Source organism: Phragmites australis, chromosome 5 (assembly GCF_958298935.1).
Source record: "Phragmites australis chromosome 5, lpPhrAust1.1, whole genome shotgun sequence".
NCBI lineage: Eukaryota > Viridiplantae > Streptophyta > Magnoliopsida > Poales > Poaceae > Phragmites > Phragmites australis.
The window spans coordinates 45,360,207-45,382,824 of NC_084925.1; the positions used below are offsets into that span (position 1 = coordinate 45,360,207).

Here is a 22,618-nt window from a genome sequence, read left to right on the forward strand (position 1 = left end):
GGAGGACGACAGGTAAAAAATAAAATTTTCCACTTCAACTCCGGCTAGGTTAGAGGAGGGGGATTTAGGTCCTGCTTGTTTTCTGCTTCTGGTTCTGTTTCTGCTATTGACAGAAGCCAGATGCCAGAAGTCAGAACAAACGGGATTCTGGAGTTGGAGAAGTGGCTTCTGAAGAAGACAGAAGTTTGTTTCTGAGAAAAATGAACTAAAGCTGAGAAGCTCATTGAGATGTGCTTTTCTGAGAAGCTATGTGCTGAGAAGAAAAAATTTGTTGTAAAAATCAACAACTTATTTTTAAAAATAGTTTTTCAGACAAACTAAAAACACAACTTTTCAGAAAAACTTAAAAGCAGAAACTCAATCAAACAAACCCTTAACTTTCAAGAGGATTTTACTGTTGCTGAGGTTGGAGGGATGTTGTGAGAGACAAGATGGTCCGGTGGTGTGGCGGGCATACCGTGAGACGCAGACTGGCTTGACCGTGTGGTGGGAGGTGTCATCAGGCATAAGCGACAAAGGATCGCCAGTTGGAAAGGGTTGAGACCGGCTAAGGGAAAATGGTTTTATGGAATCAGGTTAACATGATAATAGATAGTGATAGCGTATTCGACGGTAGGAGAGTTGTTGAAGGCTAATGGAGGGAATCAATTTAGATTGACGTGAGTGTAGAGAAGAATATCGCAGACATGCCGAAGGAAGGAGGAGGGGTCCAACCTTGATCCAAGGTTTGATAGCCCCGATGGCTGGTATAGTATTTTTTTTATTCCCATAGACATCGTATCATGTAAAATCTTATTAAATTCCATGTGTAGTCTATTTTTGAAAGGAAAAAAAAAACGAAACCTGGAATCTCCATCACGCTCCTCAGCAAATTGCATGGTTCTACTTTGAAGTATACAAATGCTGAAATGCATATTCAGAGAATCAGAGTTGTGCTGGTACACATGGACATCAGGGCATTGCATAGCATTCGCATGGAGTACAATAGTGATTGAGCCAACCGGTACTAAAGAAGGCACTAAACTAATGGTCCTGGCTCTTGACTAGGCAGCCACCACAAAAGGTAAAAGATACTAGTTCAACACTCACACAGAACATACATTACGTTAGAAAACTCATTATTGGAAAACGTTTAGGTCTTAGGAAGCTGATGTAGGTGGCCGTACTAACGAGCAAGCAAGTTCTTGTTGTCTTGTTGTGCTGCTGCATGCAGCTACAAGTTATTACTGGTAAGGGTATCTCCAAAGGTAACTACTATCTCTTAGGTAAAAGAACATATTTTTTAAAATTTATATAGATCTTTTTATTTATAATTTTTCATACCTCACATAGAAGAGAGGTACTAGAAGGATAATCTGCTTACTCCCGCCTCATCTATAAGATATGAGGAATCGTATGCTAATCATAACATTGATAAATGTAATTTTTTTAGCTAAAAAATAGCATATTATCTCTAAACATTGGAGAGGCCTGATGGAGTCAGATCCAGGCAAGGTAATCTACTGCCTGCTGGAGTAGTAAGTAGTACGCAGTGAACTGACTCTTTCCAGGAGGTGAGGAAGTGAAGGCTGACGCCTCCCTGACAGGAGCGAAGTGAACCGTGGATGCTGGCAGTGAAGCAACGGATTGAAGGAGGCGGTCAAGATTCGGTCAAAAGCAAAGCAAAACACAAAGGACGCAGTGACTGACTGACGAGTGATATGATGAGCGAGATGGCAGCTCGGCCGACTGTTGCTTGGCTGGGGCGAGAGCTGGGTGACGTGCTGTGGCATGGCATGACCCCACGCTGGCAGCAGCTCCCTGTCATCCCTCAAAATTATCGCTCATGTTGCCATCAGTACTTCTCCTTCCACCTTCCTTTCTTTCTTTGTGCTGGTCTCCTTCCCAGGCATTCCATGGCTTAATGCTAACAAAGCATTCAGTTGTACGTCACCATATGGAGGCATGCAAGAAGCTAAAGTTGATTGATTGCTGAACAGTGATCAGGGGAGGCAGAGAACAATGAAGGAACGAAATTTACAGTGCGTCACTCAACATAGCATTTTCCAATTTGACAACAGCAAAGCTCACGCACACCGGACAGAACATTCTCCTAGTGCTCGTCTTTTGAAGCCTCTGCGGATGAATTATTGCATGGAAAAAGAAAGAAAATGCATCTAGGCATATGTAGCCATCGGATGTCTCACGCCATGGAAAAGATAGCGACGTTGCATGTCCCGAATCAACAGCTTTTGGTGCAAGCACACATACTGAGAGACGTGAACTTCCTTGGTATGTAACTACGCACATGAGCAGAGTAGCGGACAGAACCATGTGCCCCTACCACAGTTCGACCTCAACTGGCGTCTCAGTCAGTTCACCTGCTTTGGAATAGCCCTCCGTTTCACCCTTTTGATATCACAAGTTCTTTTCCTTATCCATCACCAAGTAAAATTAGCATATGAATCGCTGTGTAGTTTGCTAAAAGAAGAGATAAATGGGCTGTGAGAAAGGCATACATCACACTCTACACAGCTATACAAGTTACGAGCTCTTCTTTGTGTGGTTCTCTTTTTCAGTGCATGTGCTTTTTGCATTTCTGGCGAGGCCCTCATCACCTCGACGCATCTCACTTTTCTAAAAGTCAAGAATACTGCCGCTTATTTCAGGGGCACTCTACGTGAAACACCATCAGCTGGAACCTCAAATTCATACACGTTTCTTTTCTATGGTATTCCTATTGTGTACATACAATTTAATTGTACATAACTTGGGTGATCAAAATGTTGCAACCTGGATTTCTGAACTCTAGTTGGCGTATAGTTTATAGTTGGATCCAACCATTAACACAGTAACACCAATGTGGTCAAGGAGTGGGACCATGAGCTCATCATACCCTTTACCCTTTCTTTATCAGCTAGGACCTACCCCCAAAGCTTCCTGGGACCACATGCAGCTCCGCCTTTCATGGGCCTGAGGCGGTCAAAGGGATAAAGAGCGCGGTCAACGGGATGTTGCCCCTGCCTGGCTGCATGTGGGTACCAGAATAGAATACACAGGCGCACAAGCAATGAACCATGCAGCAAAGCTAGTTGAGGCCTCATTAACCGCCAACATCGTATACCAAATCTACCAAAAATGCGATCTAATACTTAAAGTGAGTTCCTGTATGTCCAAAGTAACAGCATGTACATATCGTTTTGTGTAGAGGATAAAGTTTGGAGCCCCATATAATTGGAGTTACTAGTTAGACAACCTCCTAGCACCTACCCATTCATCATGTTTTTTATTCGTTGTAAAAGAAACAATTAGTTTATATCAAGTTATCAACCCAAACAAGTCACACCGGATGAAAACATACACATCAATTTTGACTTTGTATTGATTGAAACCATCATCTGTACAGCAATAACTAGTGATATATGTACTGTGTAAGCACTAAGCAGGCCAAATATGTACATTGTCATCTTACCCATGCTGTAGCAGCTATTTCCACACTTTGACAGCACCGTCTCTACTGGCTGATATCAACCTTTGCCCCGACAAATTGAAGGATGCCAACGCAAGTATTGCATCACGGTGGCACCCGGCGGAATCTGCGGCAGCCATCGCGAGCTGAGTTTTGTGCATCAACTTGGAGTCCGTGGTATGCTGTTTGCATATTTCCTGGACAGAAAACGATCTTCTGTTAGAATCTACACTTTCTATATGCCTTGTCCATAAGATAATCTGGTTTCTATGCAGTAATGCAGAGAGAGACTATTGCCGCTTCCGAATACATCAAGACTAATACTAAAATGAAGCATTCAATCAATCAAATAATAGTGTGGAAACTTGCTGCCGTCGGTTCCGAGGTTAAAGTCATAATCTGATGAGATTACATGGTTTTCGAGTAAATACTAGGGAAATACGAACGGATGCGCCAGAAGAAATAACTACCCAACAAGGACTGAAAGTTACCTGCACAACCTGTACTCCAAAACTGGATCTTATATCATAACAGTAATACTCGTCCTTTTCAACTCCTTTTGCTGGAACTTCTTTCACCGAGGGGCCAGCAATACAGAAGCTTTGCTCAGGTCTTCAAAATTGTCAAACATAAAAACATCATGACAACAGGTAATTGAAAAAAAAAAATATGAAGAGTACAGCATAGTAAAATTGAACCTGGCCTGGTCCCAGTAACGAATATTCAAGTCTGTTCCTCCGGTCAAGAGGTCACCACATGGTAAGGGAAGCAATGAGCGGATGCCCGGACGGCGTACAGGTGGGTCGTTCAATTCCTCAATTCTGTACTTATAATTTCCTGCTCGTCTCACATCTTTGGTGATTGATTTGTTAAGAGGTCTTGATGGTGCCTTTGGCATCACAGCTTCATTTTCTGTGCTTGCCGTTCTAAACATCTGCATAGTTTGTTGAATATTTAAGATACAACTGTAGTATTAGATACAGTTGTTCACTTCTCAAAAGGTGCAAATGCTTTTTACAACATGACATAAAGCAGATGAAAACGCTAAAAAAAGGTGCAAACATTCCACTTTCAAAATATCCAGCATCAGCAGCAGATTTAATTCAGGAAAGAATAGCCTTTTACTATGGCATCAGTAATATCTAAACAATGATATATCCATGGATTTGATATTCTACCAACAGACCTCAGAAAATATTAATCAGAAAACTTGTTATTACCTGGTGGCAGCTTCCATTCTCAGCATTCCATAGGGAAACTTCATTGCAGCCAGCAGCGACAAAAACCAATGGCCTTCCAGCAGAAGATATTGAATTTGGTGGTAGTATAAGCAAGCACAATTTCTCTATAGGACTTACTGTGGAATATTGCCATGAATTAACAGGCAGCAAAAACCTATTATCCCACAACGTAAGAACACCTCTTGAGGAACCTGAGATGAACCAATTTCCACACGGCCCCACTACAAGTGCCGATATATATCCCTCCTCCGGTGAGGATTTAAATGACCAAGATTCTGAGTTGATCCTTGTATCCCATTTATGGATGCCACAATGTTCAGTGCTGAAAAGCACAGTTGGGCTAAAGCTGTCAGATGAACAATTTATGACACTGAGAATTGCGTCTTCTTTTATATCTTTCCTTTTTACATCAACAATGCCAGAATATCTTTCCACAGCACTCCCAACGCCACGTGCACAATCAACAGAAAACAAGTGTAATGTTCCATCACTGGCACCAACAACAACCTGTGATGTACCATGAAGCATTGTTGTACATAGAGCTCGACTAGTACCCATGCTATACGTTAACCTTGATCTGAAGGCAATGTCCTTTTCCAACCTTCTTGTATCCCATATCTTGATACTTGAGTCATCCGAAGCAGTCACAAAAAAGGTATTGTCATTAGATACGGCAATATCATTGACAGAAAAGCGATGTTCCTGCAGATGTGCCACTAGAACCCCACGAGGCCTCCATCCAGTCTCCATGTTCACTGCTGATCTAGTGAGTGATCTAGTGAAGGACGGCTCTGCAATATCAGAGTTTGAAATGCTATCCCCTCGCAAAGAGGAACTTCTCTTTGTAGAGTCATTGATGCTTAAATCTTGCTGCTTGCTACTAAAATGGTCATCTCTAGTCTGCACACCCGGATGGTTGGGTTCCAACCAAGGTAGCCTTATTGAAGCTTTATAAACCGATGAATCAGGGACCATGTGTGTTTCTCCTAAACCCCGCTTATCAGTACAAACAGAATATGATGGTATTCCTTTAGACAAGCCATCATAAAAGGAACTATTCCCAGGAGATGCATGTAGTGCAAAGCCAGAATATAATGATTTATCAGAAGAAACTGAATCTTTGACGTCCAAAGACATGTTGCTGGAAATATTTGGGCCTCTCAATCTTGCAGCATCTTCAAGAATGGTTGAGGATCCACTTTGTGCTGTAGAAGGGTATCTTCCACCATGTACTGTCAGTTCTTTTTTGCCACCACTCTTCAGTAAAATGTCTCCTGTGTCCTGAGCATCTAAAGCTTGGTATAAGACTGATTTTGAGACTGGAGGTTTAAGACATGAAAGAAGAGCAGTTTCAGAGGATAATGAAGGTGGCTCTCTGTGTAGGAAATGCCTTAGATGTGGACAAAGATACACATAAGTATCTACAGACCCTAAGTTCTCACTACAGGCAGCAACAAGTCTTACAGCAAACCGTTTAACCCAATTGATTGGATAGCACAGCAAGGGAAAAGCCTTTCCAAATAGACCAACAATTACTCTTTTCCTCAAATAACCACTTTTGCACATCATGGTCAAGCAATCAAGTGCATTTACAAGAACAGCCTCCATATCATTACTTAGTGCCTGTTCAAGATATGGCAAAAGATATTCCTCAACACTTCTTGAACCAATAAAATAGCAAACAAAGACAATCTGACCAAAGAAAACTGCACGGAGCTGCTCATCATGGTCATTTAGAAATGCTGGAAGTATAGGGAGAAGAAAATCATTGCTTTGTTTGTGCCCAAAGAAGTAACACAAATAACCTATGTCTTGCAGAAGAGCTCTACGGACATTAGGTGTTTGCTTTGGTCCCATTACCAACTCTTGCACAATTTCATAAATAGATTTTCTCAGATCTGCAAGTCGGCCATCAATTTTATCTTGCTTCTTCGCTGTTGATTCTGCAGACTGTGGTCTGAGAGGTACCACTGATTCATCCAGAGGCCCAATTTCAGCTATGCTACGAGAACGAAGTAGGAATCTATAAGCTGTTAAAGCCAGCTTATGAATGTTGCTGGCATAGCAAACTCTAACACTCTCCTCCGTATCATCAGGGAGCAAAGAGAGCATTGGGAGGATGTACTCTGGGAATATCACTGTATCACTGATAGGAAAGTCTTGAACAAGACAAAGAACATCACATAAGGTTTCCAAAGCAGCGCAGCGGACAATGGCAGCTGGATCTGAAAGCATCGCAATCACATAGGGAACCACTAGCTGCAAGCGACTATCATCATCTATATATGAGGAAGAAAACCTCAGAAGAATGAGACTGGCCCTTCTTAGCTCAGGTTTTTTCACACTGCGTATGCATGAGCAGAGTAACGAGGCCAGCAAGACCATGCCCTCACAGCTCACCTTGGAGTCTATCTGTTGAAAAATGTCAAAGCTATAGGTATCCGATTGGCCATCATAACCAGCCAATAAGGAGCGTAAATTACTCTTTGATATCTTCTGCACATGGAATACAACATTTTTCTGGACCATTAAACAATTTCCAGTTTGTTTTCCTTCTTGATTAACCAGCTGCAAGGACTGAATACCACTTGCACTGGAAGTGCTTGATGCAACAAAATGTTCCATGTCTTTCATGACCTTTGTGCTTGTGTGGTTGCTCCTGTGCTCCACTTCTTTGAGGAGGAAATTGAGATCTCCAACAATCTGTTGATGGTCTACAGGAGTATTTTTCTTAACTGTTGTAGTTTTCGTAGAATCTCCTGGTGAGTTTAACATTTGCCATCTGATGCCTTGTTTCCCATATGGTTCACTATGCTCACACAAAGCAGACTTCTTGATTTGTTCAGTTTTTGAGCTGCCCATCATTATTTCACGCATCTTTTCAAAATTTTCTTGAATCTTCTCAACCTGTAAAAAATAACACTTGATGTGATGAACAATAGCTGCGGAAGAAGTTACCACAAACTTGAATGGCCCTTACCCTGGCATCTGAGCCAAGTAGAACAATATCCGAGAAGAACTTGTGCAGAAATTTTGAAAAATAAATTGGGAATACAACAGATTCATATTTTTGCAGATAGCTTCTACATGATAGCCTTTCTTTTGGGTCCAATTGGATCATGTGAAGTATCATTTCGCGAATACCAGTATCTTGTATCTGCAAGCAAAAGTTAATATTGCACAGCTTTGTTATAGGGTATATCTGTATGGAATCCAGCAATCCTTAAGTCAAACAACATCAGGAAATAGCAGTAGAATCAGTAAGGATATGGCAATGAAGGCATGTTCCTATGCGAAAACATAGGCTTACTGACTACATCATGCAACTTTTAGAAGTCCACAGTTTTCACAAATAAATCGCAAACCAAAAAGATGTGCCTCAAGTCAATTTATCATCTTTCTTCATTCAGGTCCTACTAACATACTACTGGAGTATGGTCATAGTATAAGGCATTCTGAAGTAGACTACGTGCTATTTTATTGGCATTTGGCAGTGTAAAAAATGCAACTTGTGAAACTCCCATGGGAGACTGTTGAGAACTTGAGCCTACGGTGGATGAATTCTAAGATTTTTCAATAGCTCTAAGACTAACTCACTTAGTGGGAAACCATGAATATAGGAACAATACCATGAGTTTGCATTTATAGGATTGCAGATGATAGGTTTCAAACCCCGCATGACAATAAGCTATGCAAAGGGTTTAGCCATGAAAACTCGCTCAATTGAAGAGTCTACCATCCATTTGAATCTCTCCATATTGATCTTATTAAGGCCTGGAAAAAACTAACATTCATCCAATAGGTCAAAGCTACCACTCTGAGGCATAAGGGGTATGAACAATCCAGCTTTAACCTTTTAGGAAAACAAATGAAATTACAGATACAAGATCTAAATCATGCATAGTAAACAATCCCATATTCTACTTGCACATTAACTGATAATTCATAACCCAAGAAATTTTGCAGAATAAGTAGGAAATGACCATGCGCCGTATGTGTTTCAGTCTCAAAACTATTAACCAAGTAAATTTATTGAATAAGAAACAAGATTAAACAGAATGAATTAATAGCCCCTTCAGAGAAGGTTGTGCAGGCACTCGTGTCATGTGACCATGCCAATCAAGGATGCAACCATAGTACAAGATTATTTTCACGTAATTCTATTGGTTTGCATGAGTTATCAGGTATTCTCGCCTTCAGAAGATTGGGACCGATCCTACATCATGTGTAGCAACAAAAAAGAGTATATAGTTGCTGAGAGGTAAGCGCCTGATGTGCCAACGTTAAATTATTTCTTAGAAGAATACAAACACTAAAACGATTCAAAACAAAAGGATTTAACTGTTAAAAAAGAGCAAAGGAACGACATAAAAACCTTTTCTAGGGTATGTTTGGGGTCATACTGACCACGCCGATACGCCAGAAGTTGCGAAAGCTCAAAAAGTGGCTGACCTCCTAGGAAAAGTTCAGCGAGAACACACCTGGAAAGAAGATAAATAATTTACCATTTGATGATCAGCATTTCTTTATAAAGAAAGTGACCATTACATCAATGCAGAATTTGAACATAGTAGAGTACTGCAGAAAAATCCAGACCTGGTGGACAAATTGACAAAACTCATGTTCTCAATCCAGAGTTCTAGCAACCAGTAATCTGCTGTTGGAGCTTATTCTATTCAGGCCATCAAGAAGCTAAATACAGATGAGATGTCCAAATACTCGATGTAGACAAAGCAACAGTACTAAGGAGAGGTCTTTTCTATTCTCACTTCCATTTTGAAAGAAACAGAAATAGAAATTCTTACAAATGCTAACCGAATGTGCTCCTACGATATGCAAGTAAATGATAAGCAACACAATATTTGTGAATAATGAAGCCCCGAAAGGATCCAAAATATTTTCGAAGTATTCCCAATTAATAGTAAAGTTCCATATTTCAGTGGAGGCTTGTCTCAAGGGTCGAGATACAGAGTACTCGATGTACAACGATGCCATCTACATCGTTGATATAAACAACAGTTTGCGCATTAATGTGTGAGAATTTTCTTCCAATAATCATCAGCTTTAATCTGAACAGACAATAATTTATGCCCTTTCTACAGAAGATCAGATGGCAATACAGCCCATGAGATCAAACTAGCACATCCAAGCAAAAGATAAGTGTGAGCAAACTATTAGCATATGACATGGAAAGCACATACATTGTCTTGCCAGGTTAAGCGGTCACAAAGAAACAAAACTTACTCTAAAAAAAGTAACAAAAATTCAACATGAATGTGACGCATACCCTAGAGAAAATATATCCATAGATGGTTGCAGAGGTGCATCTGCTGCAACTTGGGACTCACCACCATGTTCGTAAAATCTCTGGATAAATTGAATTCGTTTACAAAATAGCAAATGAGCAATGAAAAGTAAGTTGTATATAATCAAAGATGTAGCATAAACCTATAAAACTACCAAACAGCACGTTACTGCCTTCTATAAAATGCCAGGACTCAGGACACAGTGTCAGTATAGTAGCATCGAAAACTGAAAATCAAAATGGTGAGGGAGGAAACCAACTAAATGAGACCTTGACTGCAACCAGTATTAATTCTTAACTCACATATTGAGCTGTAGTTAAATTTTTATCATCTTCAAGTCAAACAGGATGAAAAAAAAATACATACCAAAGTTAGTTAACAAAGGAATCAATGGAAAGAAATAAATTTAAAATGAGATAAATTGGAACAAAGAACAAAAAGAGCACAATTTTTTTTAATAATTCAGATTAAGGAACTCACTTCTGGGGCTAGATAGCATCTTCGCCTTCCTCCAGTGTCAAAGTAAAATGAAAAATCAGAAGGATCATCATCTGGGATGTAAGTTGGTTTGAAAGATGCGAAGTCCGCAAGATATAGCCAACTCCAAGAAGTAACGAGTACATTCTCACATTTTATGTCACCTAACAAAAAAAACTACGTAAAAAATAACAGCCAAAAAAATTACTGCCAATGTGACTCAGACAAGCCCTACTCACCATGGCAAACTCCCTTACTATGGCTCTGCTCCACAGCATGGATTAACTGCACAACCAAATGATCTAAGTCGACAACCATCTCTGGAAAGAAAAAAATAAAGAATAACTCTTACATACGCCACTAATTTAAGTGCAATATTTATATCTGCACTTAGCAGTGAGAATATACGACTCCCTACGGACACCAGCAGGACCAACTTCTACACCTTTGTAACACACAGAAGAAAAAAAAGAGGCCTCACCTGAAAAGCAAGCCATTTCTTCGCAATTTGACTGAGGAAAGGGCGTGTACTTAATCGATCATGCAGGTTGTTGAAGAAGTACTGCCTCAGGAGATACGCCGCCTTATCTGTTTGTAACCAAACCTGAACAACATCAGAAGCCAAGTGAGCATGTGAACCCAGATGAAAGCAAATAGCATAAACTAAGCCATTTTCTTCACATCCTGATGAAATGTGCACTCATGTCTTGATATTTCACACCTGTCATCTTGTGTGCAAACATCCAAATAAGTGAGTAGTATATCCCTAAATTTCCATCGGAATTTAACTAGACCAGATAACCTGACATCAGTCCTTAAAACCCCAAAATATATCACTTGAGAAACCCCTAAAATCAACTTACTGGTAAAGAATGAACCTTGTAGTGTAGCCTTAGTTGAACCAAACAAACATATCGTGCATGGGATATAAAATTCGCTAAACCCTACCTAAAGTTCCCCAACGCCAAACAATAATGCATTAGAAAACACTATCAATCGCCCCCTTCAGTAACCTACAGGCAGAACTGCACTAGAGACTACTAGAGTTCCCACCGAAAGCCCTAAGCACGGAGTCCTCACCTGGAAGGGCCATACGTGGGATCCCTCGATCCCCTTGAACGCGTTCCTGATCCGCTCCAGCCTCCGCTCATGCTCCTGCGACAGCACAGGCCACAGATCTCACGACTCGACACTCTGAAACCGAACCCGAAGGAATTCGCGAGGAGCGCCTTGTGGAGATAGGGGATGAGAGCAGCCGCAGTTACCTTGAGGTCGATGGGCTCTCCAGCGCGCTTGAAGTAGACCTTAACGAGGAGTAGTCCCTCGTCGTGCTTGCAGCGGACGGACTTGAGGAAGCGGCCGCGGCTGACGACATCGAGGAGCACGAGGTTGTACGTGGACGGGAGATCGTGGAGGTAGTACTCCGTCGCCGATGCCTGAGTGGTCCGCGCGATCTTGTTCCCCATGGCGGCCTCCGCTGCCCGCCCTCTCCTCCTCCTCCTCCCTCCCCGCCGTCGAGACCGCGGCTCGCCGGAGCCTGGGTGCGTCGTGGCGTTGCGTGGTCGAGTTGGTCGAGGCCGGTGTGGTGTGTTGGGCTCGAGGACGCTGGCCCTGTTGCGTGCGTGCGTATGTGGTTCGGGGTTGGATTGCGTCGCGTGCCAGGTTCGCACGCACCGGTGCAGTGACCATCGGTGGAAACGGCTTCCGTTCCGTTCCGTCCTGTCTGGTCTCCTGGATGGGAACGGGAAGGTAGAGAACAGCACGAAGCAACTCTTGTGACAAAGGTCAACTCCGCCCCCTTCCAATTATTCCTTTTAATTGGAACTGTCTCGGCGCTAGTCAAATTTTGAGCTGTAGTCAGCAGCGTCAAGTTCTGGTCTTCTGATGATAGATTGGCTTCTTTCTCGAGCTATCAATCTTGTTCGTCGAAGCATCTTCACCATCATCATCTCCTCCGGTGTGCGTGTGTCTCGACGAAGACGAGTGCCCAGTCCACAAACAGATATGGTTTGTTTCTATGGGTTTCTTCTCTAGAACCCTAAGTACACCACAGATCAGAGATGCTGTGTTTGTAGGCGATGGGGTGTGGAGTGATGGAGGGGGTGGAAGGGATGATGCGGAATATGAACCAGTCGGAGGGAGAGATGAAGGGGATCAGAACTGGTGGTGGGAGTTCGGCTGTGATGAAGGTTGTAGATCCATAAGCCTTAGGAAAATTATTCTCGGAGAAAACTACGATGGTGGATCGGCTGATCAGAGCATTTGGGAAAGAATGGTGTCCTAAGCATGGCATCGATTGCAAAGAATTCGGGGACAATCATTTTCTCTTTACGTTCTTTCATGTGTCAGGGAAGAGAAAGGCGGTGGAGGAGGGGCCATGGATGTTTGAGCACAATCTCATGGTGATCACTGACTTCGACCCAATGAAAAGGCCGAAAGACTACAAATTTCTTAGGGTCCCAGTCTGGGTTAGGGTTTCCCAGTTGCCCATTGGCATGATGACGCGATCCACATCAGAAGCCATTGGCGAGGAAGTAGGCAAGATGATTGATGTGGAGACACACGCCGATTGAGAATTGGCAGTGGGGCAGTACTTGAGGATAAAGATGAAGATTGATATCAGCAAGCCTTTGTGGAGGGGAGTTACATCTATGTCGCGGAAGAAGGACGTGCCATGTGGTGGCTGTTTGCTTATGAATTCTTGCCAGATTTTTGCTACCTCTGTGGTATTCTAGGTCCTGTCGATGCTGATTGCCCTATTGGTTTTAGGAAGACAAAGAAAAAGGAGCTTGGGCCATGTCTACGTGTTCTACCTCAACACATAAAATGGGAAGATGAGAAGGGGAAGGGAGCTAGCCTCTGGTCTCTGGCTTTCTAGAGCCGGAGCAAAGTTAATGGAAGGGAGATTGGTGGAGGAAGGATGGGAATGCGAGTAGGATGGTGGAGAGGGTGAAAAAGGGTGGTGTTGTGGCCAGGTCTGCGCAACAACTTGAGGGACAAGTTCACACACCTCCTAATGATAATCTAATGGCTCTCGCAGTAGATGGGTTAGTGAGATCTGAATGCAAATATTGGTGCACCGATGGGCCTTGCGGGAGAGAAGCCAAACGTGAACAGTGCAGAATGGAATAGTGCTACACACATTGATCCAAAGGAGGTCTTTGCAGAGAAGGGTGGGGGAGGAAAAGAGTTTGAGCAATAAACAAGGTGCTTTCAAGCGGTTGGCACAGGAGACAGGAACCGGTGGAACTGAAAAGATCTCATCTGATAGGCCTAAGAAACACCTTTCTCCAATGGCTGATGTGTATGGTTAGATGATGCAAATAAGAGGAGGATGCAGGAAGGAGGTAGGGTGGATGTCGATAAACAAAATAACTCTGAGAAAGCAGGATTGCTGAGCCAATCCCGTGGGACCTAATGAGAGTCATCACTTGGAACTGTTGAGGGCTTAGGAACCAACTGGCTGTCGGAGGCCTTCTAGACCTACAGAAGGTGGAAAATCCTGACATCTTATTTCTATCTGAAACTAAGATGGATAAGAATTAGATGGAATGGTTTCGATGGAGACTAAACTTGACAAGCATGGTAGTAAAGAATTACTAGGGGAGGTGTGGTGGCCTTGCTTTGTTGTGGAGAAAGGGCATTGATCTGAAGCTACGCAACATGTCCCATTATCATATTGATGTTGACATTAAGGAAGACAATAGCTTCCGATGAAGACTCATCGGGATATACGAGGAGTCAAAAATAGGAGAGAAGGAGAAACTTGGGCAACGTTGCGTGATCTAAAAAGGCAGGGGGAACTCCCTTGGCTTTGTTTTGGGGGCTACAATGAAGTGATTTTCACAGAAGAGAAGAGGGGAGGGCAGCCAAGAGCACAATCTTGCATGGATAGTTTCCATTGCGTGTTAGAAGAATGTGACCTAGAGGATTTAGGGTTCATGGGCGAACCCTTTTACTTTGCGCAACAATAGCCATTGTGAAACAACATACATACATGAGAGGCTTGATTGTGCATTGGCAAATGTAACATTGTGCACAAGATTCCCTATTTACAAAGTGATCAACGGTGATCCTAGGCACTCCGATCATCGTCCAATTATCGTTGATCTGGGAGACGAGGCACCAATGAAAAGTAGTGGAGGAAATAGATTTGTTTGTATTAAATTTGAGGCTCGGTGGTTAGAGGAGGAAGGTTGTGCTGATATTGTGGAGAAGGTGTGGGCTGATGCTTTTCTAGAGGGGAAATGTGAAAGTGCATCTAGGCCTTCTAAGTGGGTTTTGGTTTATTGATGACAAAACGATTAAGGAACTAACATGCTTATCTAAGTTATGAACAGGTTTAAGCATTAGTTGAAAAGATAAGTGACGTTTGACGCCCGTCGAAACAAATGGAGAATCAACGAAGAGTACTCAATAGGATTTAAATTCTTTTATTTTTGAAATTGAGTCTATGATAGCCGCTCTATTAAGAGGGTTGCATTTGATTGCTTGGTTAGTATCTCAATGCTCAAGATATCCCTTATAACCAACTAGTTGAGAGACACAATCACCCACAGACACCGAGTTTATTCTGCAAAAATTCACTAAGTCCGGATACTCCGGTGTTCACCGGATACTCCGGTACTCAGTATTTAGTCCGGAGTCTCCGAGGTAGACTCCTGCAGAGAGTCTCGGTTACGGTTTATTTTTTATTGGAAAAAGATCAGAGTCTCTGGTGTTCACCGGATACTCCGGTAATTTATAGGTTAACAGACCGGAGTCTCCGAGTGAGACTCCGCCAGAGAGTCTCGGTTAAGGCGTTTATTTTAATTAAAAAGGACCGGAGTCTCTGGTGTTCACCGGATACTCCGGTAAGTGATTTAGTGTTAACCGGAGTCTACGGTGTGCACCGGATACTCTGGTACCTGGAGAGGCCGGAGGGTCCGGCTAGTCTCCGGACTTAATGTTTTTGGAAGCCCTGTCAGGACCGAAGACTCCGGTGTTCACCGGAGACTCCGGTAATTTAACAGAACTGTAACGGCTAGTTATGACACGTTCTGTGACCGTTCTGACGCCGTTTTTTGGATTTAGGGCCGGATACTCCGGTGTTCACCGGATACTCCGGTCAGTTCTGACAAAACAATAACGGCTAGTTTTTGAGAGAGGGCTATAAATGCTCCCACACCCCATGGTATTTAGTGCTTGCTGTTGCTGGTGAACTTTAGACCTCTTGAGCACTTTAAGAGCATTCAAAGACCCTACAACCACCTCTAGTGCAAAGTTTGCAAAAATTTAGAGAGTTTGTGTTTGGAGAGGGTTCAAGCCACTTGAGCATTGAGTTCTTCATCGAGCATTCGCTGCGATCATTTCTCTTGAAGCTTTGTGCTTCTAGACGGCAAGGCGTCGCCCGTAGAGCATCCAAACTTGTGGAGTGCCACGGGAAGTTTGTAAACATCTTCGAATTGAGTAAGAATTTCTAGCTTGATCTTGGTGGTCGCTAGAAGAGGATATGGTTGGAAAAGACCCGGCTATTTGTGAGCTTCTCAACGGAGACGTAGGCACTTCTTTGTGAGGTGGCCGAACTCCGGGATAATCTCTTGTGTTCGTATTCGTGCAATTTGTTTTATTGTGTGAAATTTGTGATTCATCATACAAATTACTTTAGTGATCATCTTGCTAGTGTTAAGTGTTATTCTAGCTCTGTGATATCCAGTAGACCTAGCTTCAACCTTAGATTCTAGCTATTAGCTTTAATTCGTAGTTGTTCTAGAATTCCTGTATAGACCGGAGACTCCGGACTAGACCGGATACTTCGGACCAGACCGGAGTATCCGACCTTCACCGGAGTATCCGACAGATTTAATCCGCTGTTTTAGTTTTAATTTTCAGAAAAGCCTATTCACCCCCCCCCCCCCTCTAGGCACTTTCAAAATGTCAGTAGGTTTGGCGGTGAAAAGAGTAGGGAGTGAACTTTGGCAGTGGGATAGGGAGGTATTAGGAGAGCTAAATGGGAGAGTAAAAAAAAAGTGAAGAAGGAGCTAGATAGGTGTAGGAGGAGCCTAATATCACAAGCTAGGGTGTCACAGGAACATCTTATTTGGTATAAGTTAGGGCGCTTGCAAGACCAACTTAATCTATATTGGAAGCAGCGAGCTCATACTGATTGGTTGCATAGAGAGACTATAACACTAGCTTTTCCCATGCTTATGTGTTAGAAAGGAGAAGGGTGAATTCTATTAGAAGGCTAAAAAATGAAGAGGGAGGTGTTGTGGAGGGAAAGGAGGCACTGAAACCATTTATAGCTAATTACTACAAAAGTTTGTTCACTTCCCATGCAGGGCATAACCATGATGAGATTTTGGAAGCTGTCCCCCAAGTGGTCACAGAAGATATCAATGAGACACTCACAAGATCATACAGTGGTGCTGAAGTTATAGAAGTGCTTGGAAGTATATGTGATCTTAAAGGCCCCAGGGCTAGATGGTATGCCAACGGCTTCCTACAAGCAATTTTGGGGTACAGTTGGGGATCGTGTCCAAGCTGAAGTGCTCTCTGTTCTGAATGGTGGGCCAATTCCATGTGGCTGGAATGAAACAATTATTGTTTTGATCCCAAAGGTAAAGAATCCAGACACATTTAAACATCTCAGTCCTATTAGTTTATGCAATGTTTTTTATAAGCTGGTATCTAAAGTTGTGGCAAATAGATTGAGGTGGAGTGCTTTCGGATGTGATCTCGCCAAGCCAAAGTGCTTTTGTTCCTGGTAGAATGATAACGGATAATGTGTTACTTGCATATGAATTGACCCACTACATGCAAAAGAAAAGAAGAGGTGGTACGGGCATGATTGCAATTAAACTTGACATGAGTAAAGCTTATGACCGGATAGAGTGGAGGTTCCTGTAGAACATGATGATAAAAATGGGCTTTACTCGGCAACTAGTGCAATTGATTATGAAGTGTGTATCGACTGGCTCCCACCGGGTAAAAGTGAATAAACAATACTCAGATGTCTTTGTACTAGAAAGAGGGCTACGTCAAGGCGACCCTCTGTCACCCTACCTCTTTATTCTATGTGCTGAAGCTTTTTCAGCATTGTTACAAAGGGCAGAGGAGAAAGTTAGCATTAAGGGAATCATGATATGCTACGGTGCACCGGCAATCAACCATTTATTTTTTGCGAATGACTCACTGATATTTATGAAAGCAAACGGCAGTGGTGCCCAATGTTTGCAATCGATTCTAGCTTTATATGAGGTTTGCTCCGGTTAAGTTGTCAATAAGGATGAGTCCTCAGTAAAATTTAGCAAAGATATAGCAATGAAAGCCGAAATAATGGATAGGATGGAAGTGCACACAGAAGCTATGAATGATAAATACCTTGGTCTTCCAGTGTATTTTGCTAAATATAAGACCAAGGCATTTGAGTACCTAAAGGAGAAGGTATGGCGCAGGATCCAGGGATGAAAGGAAAAACTCTTGTTAAAGGCGGGTAAGGAAATCCTTAATCAAGGCAGTAGCACAAGCAATTCCTACCTATGCTATGTATTGTTTCAACATCACAAAAACTCTATACGATCAGCTGGGAACGATTGTGGGTTGCTTTTTGGTGGAGCCATCAGGATGATGAACATAAAATTCACTAGATTAGCTGGGAAAAACTCACCAGATCCAAGGCAAAAGAAGGCTTAGGTTTTCGAGATGTATATACTTTTAACCTGGCTATCCTTGCAAGGCAAGGTTGGTGTTTGCTCATGTACCCAGATACTTTGTGTGCATCGGTGATGAAAGCCAAATACTACCCAGACCATAACATTCTATGGGCGAACTCAAAAGCGGGCATGTCATATACTTGGAGAAGTATCCTAAAGGTGTGCAATTGTTGAAGAAAGGAGTGGTCTGGAGGGTGGGATATGGTAGAAACATCCGCATCGGATGATCCCTGGTTATCTAACAGTGTAACTCGCAAACCTCATACACCGAGAGGTTTGCAACTATGAATGAACTTATCGATCCTATGTCGGCACTTGGGCTGAGGAACTTATACGTGATCTGTTCTGGACCAAAGACATTGTAAGATCCCAATCCCGGGATCTCATGTACCTCCTATATCAGTCCCTAGATCAAGTAGCTGATACTCACAATACAACAATTATAGTATCACAATCAAACTTCGTACATAACTACTAAGGTTCAGAGTACAAAAGTTTACAACACATACTATATATTATAAACATGACTGAGAGGCCAACAAAACACAGCAGAAAGCAAAGACCCAAAGTCACAAGCAGCTAAGGTGTGAACGTGACTTCTAAGACTATTCTTCATCCTTGCCTTCACTTCGGCGAAATCGGCATCAACTTCCTCATCTGAGTGACAACAAGAGTGAGTACGGAAGGTACTCAGCAAGCCCTATACTACTTCAAGGTGTTGATAGATGCATCAAGGGAGTAATTCAGTAATAAGGCTTTAAGATTTAGTTTTAAGTGTAAAATAGTTTATGCAGGTATCTAATTGTATCATCTAAGATTGACTTCAAAATAGTTTAAATAGTTTAAAATCAAGTAATAAGCTATATCCGAGGTTTTTTTTATCCTGAGAGGGACTACACCTCACTCCGCAGTCCCTTTCATCACATTTGGTGTACCTCTAGTACCACATAAATCCTGACGGATTTAGCCAGCAACCTCGTTACACGGATATCTAGTCCACACACTCACTCATCAAGACACACACACCTAGAGTCTAGTCAACGAGATTGCTACTTTCGCATGTCTATGACCGTGGATACGGCTATTCGAATAGGTTTACACTCTGCAGAGGTTAAATATTATACCCACGCGATATGTTCAGTCTTCAACCATTGCAAGCGGATGAGCGAATTATATTGAGACACTCTAATCACCTTTCATGTCGGGCTTTTCTACGAGATTTACAACCACCACAGAATTCACAACCATCAAATATTCATGGTATATGAGTTATCATTGATAACAGTAAATCAGGAGATGTGTTTTAAAAGCAACGTCTCCGAGGAGACGTATTCAATCCCCAGCATGCTAGATATCAAGGTGTCGTCTGTTATTAATATAGATAATAACAGGTAATCCTAGGTGATATGTACTTTGGATGATAACATTTGGCATGGTAAGTATTTAATAGGATTAACTACTACAAACAGTTTGTAAAAACGCATTACATAGCATATGCGATATACATATAATTTTAGTTAATCACGTAAATTAGTTGAAAACATAGGTTCAATATGATCAATGAGATAGGACTTGCCTTCTCTAAGGTTTTCTTTAAGATTTTGGTTGTAGTGAGGATCTTCCTCGCTCCTGACACTTCCCGTGCAACACTCACAGAATTCTGGCAGTTATGCAATTGTGACTACGATTATTAACGGACGATACTAGGGAAGAATTAAATAACATCAAATGAAAAGCCAAATAAACCCTAATGGATATCACATTGTGATGGATAGAATCGTCGTAATAGGAGTCAAAACAGAGAAGTTATGACTCCTAAAAGATTTAATCTAAAATTAAATCAAAAAATATGAAACTGAACTATTTATGAGTAGGGCCCATGGGTGGGACCCACTAAACAGTAACCTTGGCCCACATGAATAGTGAATTGGCGAGACCTACATGAACAATACCAGCTGGGCTGAAATGGACTCATATTGGGCCGGGTCTGAGCCTGGATGGGTCGAGTTGGGCTTCGTATGCACAGTGTTAGGCTGCATAGTGCTGGCCCGCTCGAGATTGGGCTAGCTGGCTTAGCTGGCTATGGAGATGGGCTGGCCCATTGGGGCATGACCAGTGGGCGTCTAGGCCAGCGACGTGTGGGTCGAGCCGTGGCTCACTCAGCTAGGGTGAGCCAGGGTCTGTGGTCGGTCCACGCAAGCGTGCGGCGTGCTGGCGCAATGTGAGCGGCGAAGGGGAGGGGGAAAATTGGCCGGCAACAAGGAATTGCTGCAGAACCGCACTGGAATGCTCGCCGGTGACGCGCTCCGGCCAGGGTTTCGTGACGAGAAGTCCACACCAAGAATCTACATGCGATGGGGACTCCAGCTGGGGGCTCATCAATGGTGGCTGGCGGTGGGAGCGATACCAGACAGTGGCCGGAGAGAGCGCAACGGCACGAGTAAAATCGGACAACACCTCCCCTGCACTGGGAGGTGCCAACCTTCATAGAAAAGGGGCCCAAGGCCCTAAGGCATCACGACATGATGGCTGACCTCACACACAGAGCATGAACATGCCGCGTGACAAGCATAGCACAACGACGGAAGGTCAAAATGCATGGCTACGCGCAAGGAAGAACTACGGAGACGCCTACATGCTACTAGGAGGGGGCACTAGGGATCGGAGGTGCTCACCGCGCTGGAAACGGCGAGAGATGGGACGATGGCCGGTGGAGCGATGGGGTCGAAGCGGCGAAACAGCTCGGCTTCGGTTTAGACAGCCCCCCATCAGGCTTTCGGCCAAAGGATGGTGGCACAGGGACGGCGTCGGCTCCCTAATGCCCCTCGGTGGCTTGTGGATGGCAGATTATTGATGGCGGAGGTGAGGTTCCAAGAATGGTGATGACAGCGATGAAATAGGGGGAAATGGGAAAGAGAGGAGCCGGACTTTGCTATTTATAGTGGGGAGAGGGGAGAGAGGTGAGCAGAGAGGCGGAGCGCGCTGGCATCATGCGGTCATCAGCAGTGAGGTGGTGTTGCAGCGCCCAACGCATTTCCCACGGCGTGGGCGCTATGTGCCGTCCACGCGTGGGCGGAGCACGAAAGTCACGCGACTTGCAGAGGTATGGGCGGCGCGGCATGGGTAGAGAGAGAAGGGAGAGAGCGGGAGAGGCGAAGGTCGGTCGGGGATATTTTCCCCGAAGGAGGCGACTGTCGCGGTGGCAAGCGGCGCGGCGTCGCGCTGGAGGAGGAAGGAGAGGCGTGGGTGGGCGACGGTTGGATGGCTAGCATGAGTACGGTGCAACAGGCACACGGGCACACGAGCGGGTGGGTAGGCCAGCGCGCGGGCGGGAGGAACGACCGACTAGGCCGGACGGCTGCACCACACTGGAGAGAAGAGAGAGGAGAAGGAAAGGAGGTCGGCGAACTGGGTGTGGGCCGCGTGAGGGAGAAATGAGGGGGAGGAAGGCCAGGCGACCGGGCTGAGAAAAAGAGAAGGCAGGGAGAGATTGAGCCCGAGGAAAAAATGGTTGAAAAGGAAAATAGGAAAAGGAAAAAGAGTTAGGGTTTTAGAATTTGGATTCAAAAGAGAGTTTTTGAATTTGGATTTGAGTTTGATCTAAACATAAATTTAATTGGGAACATTTGAATCGTGATTTGGATTTGAATCTTGAGATCTTGAAGATGATTTGAATTAAAATATTTGAATTTAAATTAGAATTGTGCTGAATAGAATCTACGAACAGATTTGAAATTAAGAGACATTCAATTTCACTTCTCCACAAAAAGAATCATAAAAATCATAAACCAATTCACATGAACCAATTTAATGCAGGGATTATTTTGAAAATAATTTTAGCATATTTTGGAATACATAGTCAACTTAATATATTTAATATATGAATATATACATACTGGTATATATACATTTATATACATACCTCCTTGATTTTAGTTAGCCTAATTAATCACAAAAAGTTTTAATTTGAAACGTAATTTACAACTAATTAATATGTTTAACTTAGAATGTTACAAACGCCGACACTATATTGTCCATTCCATTGAGAGAGCATACGGAAGACACTGTTGCATGGCACTATGATCATAAGGGGATCTTCTCGGTGAAGTCAGCCTATCGTGTGGGTATTGATACAAAGGACAAAGAGGCAGGTAGAGATGTGAGCTCTTCTGCGGCTTAGGAGAACATGTTTGCTAGCTTCAACTGGCAGAAGATATGGCAGCTAAGAGTCCCAAATAAGATGAAGCAATTTTTGTGGCGGGTAGCTCACAATAGTCTCCCATGGCGGAAGACCATAGAGCACCGAGGAGTACAGATGGATACAATAGTCTTGATGAAGACAGTGGACACTACCTGCTAAAATGTAAGAAGACAAAAGAGTGTTGGCGAGCTTTGGACTTGGAAGAGGTTCAAAGAAACCTGCTGTTATGCTACTCACCGAAGGAAATGCTG

General features: G+C 43.1%; 1 protein-coding gene across 4 annotated transcripts; it reads right to left on the bottom strand.

The window, feature by feature from the left end:
- Nucleotides 1–3,337: 3,337 nt before the first annotated feature.
- LOC133919996 (serine/threonine-protein kinase VPS15-like) lies at nucleotides 3,338–12,090 on the bottom strand. Of its 4 annotated transcripts, XM_062364605.1 has the most exons (12): nucleotides 11,738–12,090; nucleotides 11,553–11,627; nucleotides 10,954–11,076; nucleotides 10,712–10,757; nucleotides 10,476–10,636; nucleotides 9,977–10,056; nucleotides 9,065–9,170; nucleotides 7,670–7,846; nucleotides 4,669–7,596; nucleotides 4,147–4,382; nucleotides 3,940–4,060; nucleotides 3,338–3,645 (listed from the first exon to the last, which is right to left on the bottom strand). In XM_062364605.1, the coding sequence occupies exons 1-12, from the start codon at nucleotides 11,936–11,938 to the stop codon at nucleotides 3,466–3,468; spliced, it is 4,434 nt and encodes a 1,477-aa protein (XP_062220589.1). In that variant the 5' UTR covers nucleotides 11,939–12,090; the 3' UTR covers nucleotides 3,338–3,465. The 4 variants fall into 4 exon arrangements, with proteins under 4 accessions (XP_062220589.1, XP_062220590.1, XP_062220591.1 ...); XM_062364606.1 differs by lacking the exon at nucleotides 11,738–12,090 and having other exon boundaries at nucleotides 10,712–10,792; XM_062364607.1 differs by lacking the exons at nucleotides 9,977–10,056; nucleotides 10,476–10,636; nucleotides 10,712–10,757; ... (1 more) ...; nucleotides 11,553–11,627; nucleotides 11,738–12,090 and adding an exon at nucleotides 9,286–9,946.
- Between the last annotated feature and the right edge of the window lie 10,528 nt (nucleotides 12,091–22,618).